Source organism: Grammomys surdaster, unplaced genomic scaffold, assembly GCF_004785775.1.
Source record: "Grammomys surdaster isolate TR1022 unplaced genomic scaffold, NIH_TR_1.0 363, whole genome shotgun sequence".
NCBI lineage: Eukaryota > Metazoa > Chordata > Mammalia > Rodentia > Muridae > Grammomys > Grammomys surdaster.
In genome coordinates, this window is record NW_021604782.1 from 6,748,357 (window position 1) to 6,759,391 (window position 11,035).

General features: G+C 44.0%; 1 protein-coding gene across 1 annotated transcript in view; it reads right to left on the minus strand.

The window, feature by feature from the left end:
* Positions 1-8,630, minus strand: part of Ctnnal1 (catenin alpha like 1) — a 56,409-nt gene extending 47,779 nt beyond the window's left edge. Inside the window, exon 1 of the mRNA XM_028779910.1 lies at positions 8,401-8,630. Coding sequence (XP_028635743.1) covers positions 8,401-8,538 — 138 coding nt within the window. The 5' untranslated portion in view covers positions 8,539-8,630. The remainder of the gene's footprint in view (positions 1-8,400) is intronic.
* Between the last annotated feature and the right edge of the window lie 2,405 nt (positions 8,631-11,035).

Genomic DNA, 11,035 nt, shown 5'->3' on the forward strand with positions numbered 1-11,035 from the left:
TTGGTTTGGTTTGGTTTGGTTTGGTTTGGTTTGGTTTGGTTTGGTTTGGTTTGCATCTGTCTCTCTATGTAGCCCTGACTGGCCTCAGAAATCGACCTGCCTCTCTCTCCCAAATGTTAGAGTCAAAGGTATATATATATCATGGCATCTGGCTGCAAGTTCTTTATAATAAAGCTTTAATACATTTAAAAAATTAATAAACAAAGCCATCCCCAGTCCAGGGAGACGCTCAGACATTCTTGCTCATGTCTTGATTTCGGAGGGACAGAACCTTTTCTTCAGGATGAATGGTACCTGGGAGCCCATTAGTTCGTGATCACTAGAGTGAACTGAGGATGACTGTGCTGTGATATCCAAAGCAGAGTGACAGCCATGAAAAACACCACTGTGGTGGTGCACACCTGACACAGGACTGTGAACAGACTGTCTAATAGGAACAGGCACAGACATGAGACCTGTCCTCACCACTGTAGTCACCCAGACCTGGCAGACGACACCAGGGAGCTTGCAGTACCAGATGTAGACAGAGACCTGACCACCATTTCAAGCCATCACCTAAAATCACAGAGTGAAAAGAATAGGAGTGGCTATGCCCCACCCTGTTCATGCGGTGACAACCTAACACTCAATTATTAGAAAATGATTTGACCATAAACACAGAGCTCCCATGAATAGGTACCCTTAGAGAAAGCAGAGGGCCCCTGCCCCTTGTATCATCATACCAGGGCAAGAAGATATCAGTTTAATCTAGGAAGCAGGCAGTCTCACCAAACACTTAACACTGGGCACTTTGATGTCAGACCACCCAGCTACCAGACTGTGCCAAAATAAATGCTTGTTGTTTAAGGAGTCTACGGTTTATTGTTCGTCTGTGGGATGAACAAGACGTCCCACATGCTGGGCTCTAGCTCAGTATTGCTATTAGAGCAACCCAGACTAAGACAATGTGCTCATTAAATTCTGTATTTGCATAACACTTACATTTTCCAATTATAAAAACCAGATCCTACAATTAGCCTAAAGCACTAACTATTGTTCAGTTCCCAAACAAGCATTCTGCTTTCACTCCAAGCATCCTCCCCAAGGCACAATTAGGTGTGGCTGTCTTCCTCTTACTGGAAGCATTCTGGAAAAATGCTCATTCCAAAGACAGCTCATTCCAAATTTTTTTAATTTTCTATTAAAAAATCGATATATAGAGGAGTTAAGACAATTCATTAACATTTTTATTCAAAGACCTACCTATGTCCTAACATTTTCAAATGTTTAGAAAGTCTCAGGGCTGATGGCTGAGAGCACTTGCTGCCCTTACTGGGGACCTGAGTTCAATTCCCAGAATCTGTATCAAGCAGTTAACAAAAATTGGTAACTTTAGCTCCAAAGGATCCCAACACCTCCAGCCTCCGGGGCACTTCCACCTACATGTGCATACCCACAAGCACACACACACACACACACACCTACACATAATTAAAAATAGTAAAAGTGAAGAGAAAGCACATATGTTGATTATTCCTAAAACAAAAAAACAAAAAAAAAAGAGGACAAATACAGGAAAACCTCAAAGAACAACTCAACATGTCCTATACTCCTGTGAACATTTTTGTTTAATTATTCCAATCTTGTTTTATATGTACTTGACATATTTCTATAAAATTGAGATTTCATTTTAATTTCCTTATACGAAAGATAAGGCTAAGGTTTACTATGGATAAGAGCACTAGTATGTATCTTTTGCTATATAATTCATTTAATGCTTACATCCCTAACTTCTGTTAGGTATCACATATTATTCTCTTCATTATAGAGAGTACAAGTCTAAAGTTGGAAGAGTTTAAGAATATGCCCAGGGTCCCAGAGCCCAGAGCTGCCCTTACCCTCCATCACCACCTCTCTCTTATCTCCGTGGATTACGATAAGGATCACAGCGAGAGAGCTTTCAAAGCTCTGATATGCCAAATAAAAAGTTAGCTATTATTCTTCAAAACTAGGAAAACAGAGTGACCATGTGCAGTTGTCCTGACAGACATGTCTACAGCACATCCTAGACAAGGGGGGTGGGAGGAGGAAAGGGGTGAAAAACTAGACTGGGAAAGAAAAGAGTAACGCTTGTGTGAGACCACCTGCATGAGGTGTCACGAAGGACAAACACGTTGGGATCATGACTCCCTCCACTTTTCCTGGGCTGTGGTCCTGGCGGAGATGTAGCTAGTAATCAGCCTCTCCATAACAGCCCTCTCTTCTGCAAGAACGAGGCAATGATGCGCTCAGGCTGTAGTGTGAACTAAATGAGTAAGTGTTAATTACTGTGCTTAGAACAGTGTCAGTTACATACTTCTGTTTTCTGTGTCTGGGAATATTCTGAATTTCTAGAACTGACACTAATATTTCATTGACAGGGGTGTTCTTGAACTACTTTGTGAAGAGGCAAGAAAGCAAATAAAACAAGAAACTGGGAGGAAAGAAAATACAGATTCCAACTCTCTAGGGCCTAAAGGATAATCTAAAAGCCAGTCTGAAATGGGGACGTTCCTACCTGGATTTAACTCATGAGTAAATTCTCAGAATTAAGAATGTGAAATTGGCTAATTTGTCGTAGGGAACAACATGGACCTGCACAAACCATTCAAGGACACATTCTTTCAAGGTGGCAGAGACAGGCTCATTCTCATGTTTACAGCCCATTTTGTCATTTGAATGTTCCTTTATCTTTGCTGTCAGAGACAAGCTTAGAGCCATTGCACCAATCAGCAAGAAGAGAAAGCCACTCTCATCTACTGCCTTCTCGAACAAACCCTACTGACACGGAGATTCGGAAGTGCTCCCAAGGCAAGGAAAGAGATGGGAAGAATGAAAGGATGCTATCTTAGCTGTGAAAAGGGTCCAGCCTGGAGGACTGGAAGAAAGCACACACAGGAAAAGCCCAAGCGCAGAGTGACATTCCATACTAGGGTGGAGGCATCCTTCTTCCCTCCCTTGGAGAAAAACACTATAGGAGTGGCTTGGTGACAGGAAAAATAATTTTAAAAGGTGGGTGTCATGCTACAGAAAACATGCCTGGTTCTTAGCCTGCAGCTTTTAAACAAAGTTTAGACTTAAAAATATGCAACATCAGGCCTGAAGAGGTACCCACCTATACTTCTAGAACTGGGAGGTGGAGATAGGAGGGTGGTGAGTTTGAGTCCAGCCTAGGTGATGAAGATACCTGGTTTTAAAACACTAAGAGTTAGGGATGTATCTCAGTGGTATAGTGCTTGCTTAGTTCTCATACAACTTTGGGTTTGATCCACAATAGGCAAAAAGAGGGACAGTGTAGTGAGAATTCTGGACTTTTGGTTTCTTACAAACAAAAACAAAACAACAAACAAACAAACAAACAAAACCACACAGAAACAGGCTGGAGAGATTGCTCAGAGGTTAAGACACTCGCCCAGAGGACCTCAGGTCGATTCCTAGCAGCCGTTTACGTGGTGACTCACAAACATCTGTAGTGGGATCCGACGCCCTCTTCTGGTGTTTTCATATGAATCCTAGGTATGGGGATACAGGGCTGCTTTGGACTGCCCAAAGCAGCTGACTATGATTTGTCTCGTGCTCTATCAGGGGCATAGTTGCATAGTTTTGCCAACTGCAGATAGTTTCTGTGATTGTGTGAAGTTTGAGATTCTGGGAACTTTTTTTGGGTGTATAGATGCTAGGACCCCAAAAGGTAGGGTAAATGGTTTGTGGTAATTCAGGAGGAGTTAGTTGTAGTTTATTAGTAGTCATACTCAAAGAAAAAAAGAAATTTTATATATATATATATATACCTATCCTTCCTCCCCTCTTATCTATTGATAGGGCATGAAGCCCAGGAAATAAAGGGTGTGAAAAAGAGGAACCCACAAAGTAGCAAAGGCGAACAAGACGGACTCACAGCTGGGGCTCAGTTATTGTATTCATACATAAGACTCCTAGGGACTAAGTACTCCACAATTTATTTAAACATCCTGTTAAAAGATTTTGGTAGTTTTTCATTTGGGACTTTCACAAGTAAAAATGTTATTCATACCTGGATTGTATGTCTCAAATATATGCAGGAGTTTCTCTGCAAGTATAGACAGGTTGAATTGCTAGGATATTCATAGTATCAATTTCTTTCTTAGACAGGGTAGCCTGTTACTTAATTCTCCTGCCTCAGTCTCATGCATGCTGGAGTTACAGCCCTGGATCGTTATGCCCATCTGAGTCAGGTTCTCAATATGTACCCTCTGTGGCATGGAACTTGCTACGTAGACCAGGCTGGCCTCCAAGTATCAGTGGTCTACCTCCCTCCAACTCCCAAATGCTGGTACTAAAAGCACACACCACCACATCTGGACTCTGGTAGAGTAAGTTCACACATCTTGCTTTACTTCTGGCTGTTCTTGGTTCTTTAATCTTTCATATATAATTTTTAGAATTACTTTAGCCAAATATTATCCCAAATTCTGTTGAAATTTTCATTAGAATTGCATTAAATTTACAAATCAATAGAAAAAGCCGTGTCTTGAGTTTTCTGTTGGTCCAGGCATGAACACAGTACTTTTCTCTCAGTCGCCCAGATCTACTTTGGCTTTCAATAAAATTTTCTCCATAGTCAGATATCTTTCTTTGCTAGATACACATGCAAATCTTTCTAGTAACCTATTTTACTGTCTTACTGTAATTGGTATTTTAATGACTTTTTTGTTTATTAAATGCACTATTTTTATATTGATAATTCTAACACAACAGGGATCCTGAATTTTCTTTTAGTATTTCTGTACCTTTTGTTTCTTCTTGTCTCATAGAAGGCCTGGGATTTGAGGAATAGTTTAAATAGATCTGTGATAGCAAGTACCAGTTCTTGTCTCTGCCTTTTAAAAATAAATGTATCTTTAAAGTTTACTGTTGCCATGTTTCCTGTAGACACCCTTATCAGCTAACAAAGGCCTTTCCAAAAACATTTCTGTGTTTGTGTATATTATGTACCCTTATCAGCTAATATAGGTTGCTCCAGCAATATTTTTAGAATGTGTGTGTTATGTATATACATGTATCTATGCAAGTATTGGTGCCTATGTATGTCTATGAAGAGCCCAGAGGTCAACATCAGATGTCTTCCACAATTGTTCTCAATTTTGTTTTTGATTTGTTTGCTTGGTTTGGTTTGGTTTTTCTGGCTTTGTTGTTATTGTTGTTTGTTTGAAACAAGGTTTCTCTGTGTAGCCCTGGCTGTCCTAAAACTCACTCTGTAGACCAGACTGGCTTTGAACTCACAGAGATTCACCTGCTTCTGCCTCCCAAGTGCTGAGATGAAAGGCGTGCACCATCACTGCCCAGCTCCATTTTGTTTTTAAGAAATTCTCAAGAACCAGCTCTCAGAGTCCATCTAACTCTACCCCCATGCCAACTTTTACCCAGTTGCTCGGGATACAAATTCAGGTCCCCATGCTTGGACAGCAAGCACCTTTCCATTCGGCCATTTCCTGGCCCTTCAACATCATCCTGCCCCCAATGCCAAGGACTGAACCCAGGACAATCACTCTTATCATCGACCTGCATCCCCAGCAAGGAGAGCATTTCCTAATTTCGAATTTATTTGCTATAACTAGAAGCTGAATGAAAATTAAGGTTCTTTCTGTATCTATTGCTGGGAAAGTATTTCGTTTCCAATCTCTGAAGACAGAAAACTCTACAGATTTTCTGAAGCTTGTTTTTCTAGAATAAGACCTAAAAGTCAAGACATTCAATGGAAGAATCAGCAGTGAATTAACACAAAAATAACAGCTATCTACCTCACATTGTGTGATGCTAATCTTGCTTGTTTACCTCAAACCTTGTGTCCTTCACAATGTCCTCCCTGATTCAACATCTGAGCTCTAGGAGCATTTATTATTGATAAGCTCATTTGATACTTTATATGTGCTTGCTATTCTATACACACTGTACCTACCAACTAAAATATATGCCCTTTAAAGAGCAGCAATCATAATAAATTCTTGCTTAAAGTACTTAAAATATCCTTAGGGAGATGAGGAAATTAGTGGATAAGAATAACAGTGCTGTATCCTTAGAAGAGAAACTCTTGAGCATATGAATTTTCCAGAGGGCTGTCCCCACCCCAACCTCCAAACTCTGAGGGAGAGGGGGAGAGGAGAGGGTAAGAGGGTAAGAGGAGGAAGAGAGAGAGAGAGAGAGAGAGAGAGAGATCCATGTAAGCCAGGCTGGCCCCAAATTCCACTTCCTGAGTGCAGAGTTTACATGAACTTGTAGAGCTTACGTAGCTTATGTGATACTGGGAATCACCCTAAAGTTTCATGTAGAAAAGGCCAGACTCCAACTGAGCTATGTCTCCAGCTCCAGTTTTAATATCTTACACTCAGTGAAACTTTGAAATCAGTCTAACTTATCTTTATAGACTTCTCTGGTTTGTCAGTCAAGCACCCTAACCTACGCATCTCTTGATACTGTGGGGAACTTAACTTCTTGTTGAGGACAGTCTGCCATTAAGCATATCAGTTGTGGAACTGTGGCACAGATACAACTGGGGGGCGCAGAACCTCAACTGTGATGCTGAATAAGGCTTCATACCACAAGGGGCGGGGCATTTCCCCGCTAGTTAATTTTTAGCAGCAGCTTCCACTTTTCCTCTTCTCCTCTCTCGCTCTGGGATAACAGCTCCCGCTCCATTGCACTGGTAGTGTTTTAGCAATGATACAAAGTTACAGTTTTTCCAGCTTGCAGCTCTCTGACTACACTGGAACTTTTTCTTTGTAACTACTCTGAGCTGACTTCATCGTCTCCTCTAATCTCTAGAAGGGACATGGGAGTGGCTAAAAAGCACTGAAGCCAAGCTACCTGGATTCAAACCTCAGTTGGCCTTTAAGAGTTGAAATTCCTAACTGATCTAATAGTCCGTTTCTTCATCTGTCTTCTGAGAACATCCACACACACCTCACCTCAGGGATGAGCAGAATTAAATGAGTTAGCATTGGCAAAGTACTTAGACCACAGCCTACTTCTAGTACTAAATAGATGGGTAAAGCACAATCAGTTTCAAGCCCATCACTCCCATCTCTCCATTCCTTGCCACTTATGGGGTGTGGTTGTTCTGGTGATGGGGGGTTTGGGGAGGTCTCCTGGGTGGAAAGAGGTGTGAGCACTAGAAAGGAAATGGCAGCACTCTTTCCATGCATGCACGCATCCATTACTCAGGAAAAAGGAAAGCCACAGAGTGCCAGGTATAGCCACCATTGCTCCACTAATCACAGGATGCAGGAAGGAAAATGGAGATATTGACTTAATTAGCATTAGAAGAATTTAGGAAGCATATATAAGCACAATTTTCAAAGATTCTTGGGACCGGGCTGGAGCAGGCAGTATTTAAAAGTCTATGGAATAGTGACAACCTCCCTTTCATTAAACGTGTTTAAGGTATTGGTGGCCAGGAGTTGAGGTTGTTGTAAGAAATCATCTTTAATTTGGAGTCGCATAAGATAATTTAAGATTCTTTCTACCTCTAAAATCTTGGTAATCCTAGCATGAGTCACCAAGGTGTTACAAGCTTACTATGAGTCACACATCGCCAACGCACAGCCAAAGACAAAATTCCTCACTTGGTGTTTGGCACAGTACCATAGCTGTGGATGAGGAATTCTAGCCCTCGGGTTATGTATACCTCAGCTCAGAGAAACAAAACTTTTTTTTTTAATTAAGCACATTCATTTAGATGATTCTAGACTTCTTTTATAACCCACAAATACAATAATGCACTAATCCCAAGACCTGGCAAAAGGTGTGCATCAATCAAGATTAAGCCACAAGGCACTCCTTCCTGTCACTCTTCAGAGTTTTAGCAGACAAGAGGTAGTGGGCAGACAAATGACAGGGAGAGACAGGACAGGTGGCCGGAGTGGGTGGGAGTGGGGCGAGCCCACACATGACCAAGAGAACAGGACAAAGGCCTTAGAGAACACGCTGGAGTAGGAGGCAAACTAGAATGCCTTATTCTGCACCCAGCGCCTGGGTCTGGCCTGAGATGCGGTCAGCGACAGCGGCGGCCAATGCGCAGAGGCAGCCAGCTCGGCTCTGGGAGCCAGGGGACCCCAGAGGGGTCCTACTGACCCGCGGCTGGGCCTCACTCAGAGCCACAGGGCCAGGCAGGTCCGGCTGCCTAGGCCGAACAACGCACCTGCTGAGCTCCAGAGTCCCACCGCGAGCCCAGGAGTAGCCGCCCGGATCTGGGCCCCCACGCGAGTCCCGCCGTGCCGCCGCCGTGCAGCCGCGGTGCTCGCGGAATGCGGGACAGCGCCGCCTCCCGCCCCGCCATGCCGGACCGGGGAAAGAGCGCCCGCCGCCATCGCGGGCAGCGCACACGGGGACCAGGGGCCGCGGTACCTGAGAAACCAGGGGCAGAAGAGTCTGTTCCACCGAGCGCGTTCTGATCTCCAGTCCCGAGTCGAAAGCGAAGCCAGACGCGTTGGAGGAGTGGACAGCTCCCGTACCGCCACCGCCGGGAACTGGAGAAGCGGCCATGGCCGGACCACCGATAGTACAGCGCGGTATCCGCACTTCTGCCCGCCCGCCAACCAGCCTCCCGGTTGCCCGCCGCCTCGCGGCACCGAGGCCCCACCCCTACCCTTGTGCCACTACTTTGGTCCCGCCTCCTTGCGACCCTGGGCCAGATAGCCCCGCCCCCAGGCCTGCACCACCGCCCTGGCCCCGCCTTCGCGGCCACACCACTCTAGCTAGCTCTGCCCGGCACCCTAGCCATGCCCCCTCTACGCCCCGCCCACTGACCCATAGTCTGGCGCGCAGCCGTCCAGGCTCATCAGCTCCGCCTCAAAGGGTGATACGCCCCCATCAGCTCCGCCCTAATACCTGGGCGGCCCCACCCAACCATTGCCATTGTCCCACCCTGCGGGCCCGCCCCCTGACCGCCCCCTGTGCCTGTTTCCTCAAGGGTTTGTTCCAAAGCATAATTTTATCTAGAGCAAGAGAATCAAAACACCTGAGAGCCTCCACAAGTTCATGTGGCCTCTTAGCAGAAGACAACTGTCCCTAACAAAGCTTCCCACCAAATCCATTTGCCTCAAAAATCAATTCGGAATTCCCGTAAATATTTCTACATGTTTTGATGGGTTTGAACTTCTGCCCCGAGACTGAGCCACCAATTTCACTTGTAACCATCTTTCAACGGCTTTCCGAGGAAAGACAGTCCCCATTTCGCCTCCATTTCTATTTTCTGATTCTATCTCTTAGAGTTGAAACATTTGATAATACATTCACATAACTATCTTGATACTCAGCAAGAAGGCAGTGCAGCTTGCAGTTATCTTTAGAATTCATCTTCAAGAGAAAAACAAAAGTTTGGGGGGCTGGTGAGATGGCTCAGTGGTTAAGAGCACTGACTGCTCTTCCAGAGGTCCTGAGTTCAATTCCCAGCAACCACATGGTGGCTCACAACCACCTGTAATGGGTTCTGATGCCCTCTTCTGGTGTGTCTGAAGTGTTCACATACATAAAATAAATCTTTAAAAAATAAAACAAAAAAAAAGTTTGGGCTCTGCTAAATAGTTTTAAAAACTTTTTAATAATTATTTTTAATATTAGCCAAGAACTAGCATTGTGTTAACTGCTCCTTGAATGAAAAGATGTGTCTGACTGGTCACTTAAGGCTAAGAATCCATTCTCTCAGTCCAACCATGAGCTCACACAGAATCCCCGTGGTGAGAAGGGGTGCCAGAGCTCCTTTCCCTCCAGTTTCCAGGAACAAAACCAAGGAAGGCATTCAGAAGCCTGGATCTTAGGAAGGACTCTAGACTGACCTTAGGAAGGATCCAGCAACTGACTAAGAAGCACAAGAAAGCATTTTTGAAAGACCATTGCTGCTAATGAGCACTTGTGTGGCAAAAACGAATCTGAGACCAGCTTTCTCCATCCATCAAGTTAGGCTGATGAGCTCCACTTACAGTGTTGGAAGGGAAGCTGCAGGACTCGAGTTCACCTGCCAAGGCAGCGTGGGTATCTCTGGTAATGGAGATAGGACTCCGGTTCTCCTGCCAAGGCAGTGTGGGTGTCTCTGGTCATGGAAACAGCAAAACTTAGGCTTTTCTTACAAAAGACGAGCTCCTGAATTCACCTTGTCCTCTAATTCTTCTCTCTTGTAAATTGTGTCTACCTGTGGGCATGGGTAATGTCTGAAGGACAGAAGCATCAGATCCCCTGGAGCTGAATTAAGGGGGTTACCAGCCATCCAACATGGGTGTTGGGAATTGAACATGGGTCCTTTGGAAGGACAGTATGCACCCTGAACTGCAGAGCCATTTCTCTGGGCCCTTTGTCTCCCAACACTTACCTTAAACTTCCCTCACACCTTTATCTACAGGGCTGCCTCCCGCCAACCCACTGCCTCAGCTACGGACTCTCTAGCCTCTTTATGGTGTAAACACTTACTCCTCAGACAGCTTCCCTCATGTAAGATGACCCAATTTCATAAAAATACTGGCACCAGTATAGATATTGGCAGCAAAGGTAGGATACACAGGGAAGTCTGGATAAAGTTCAAATTGCTCAAGAAGAGACTAAGTTTATCATGTACTTCATCCAACATTTGTAACTTTATTTCAAAATATAAATATTTTACATTTTACAAACATGTTACATTAGTAAGTTGTGAAAGCAAATTAAAGCCAAGAAACAGCATTTGTATAATAAAGAATATTTATTGTTGCATCTGAACACTATTTTTCCTTTCAAACCATCTCTCTCCTTCACCTGAGAATGCAGAGGTGATATATTTTCAGAGCTAAATGATAACAACGGTATGATCAATCTTAGTTTCACAATCAAACAGTATCTGGAGTACAATCCAAGTCCCTGAAAAGTGGCACTGCAAGGACAAAGTGTGGTACGAGTCATACTTCTGGGTCACTCCAGTACAAAAGAAGTGGTTTTCATAATGAGCAAAAACAGTGTGAAGATCTGTTTCCATACCTTTTATTGTGTACATAAAGCTAGAAGGAAAGACCAG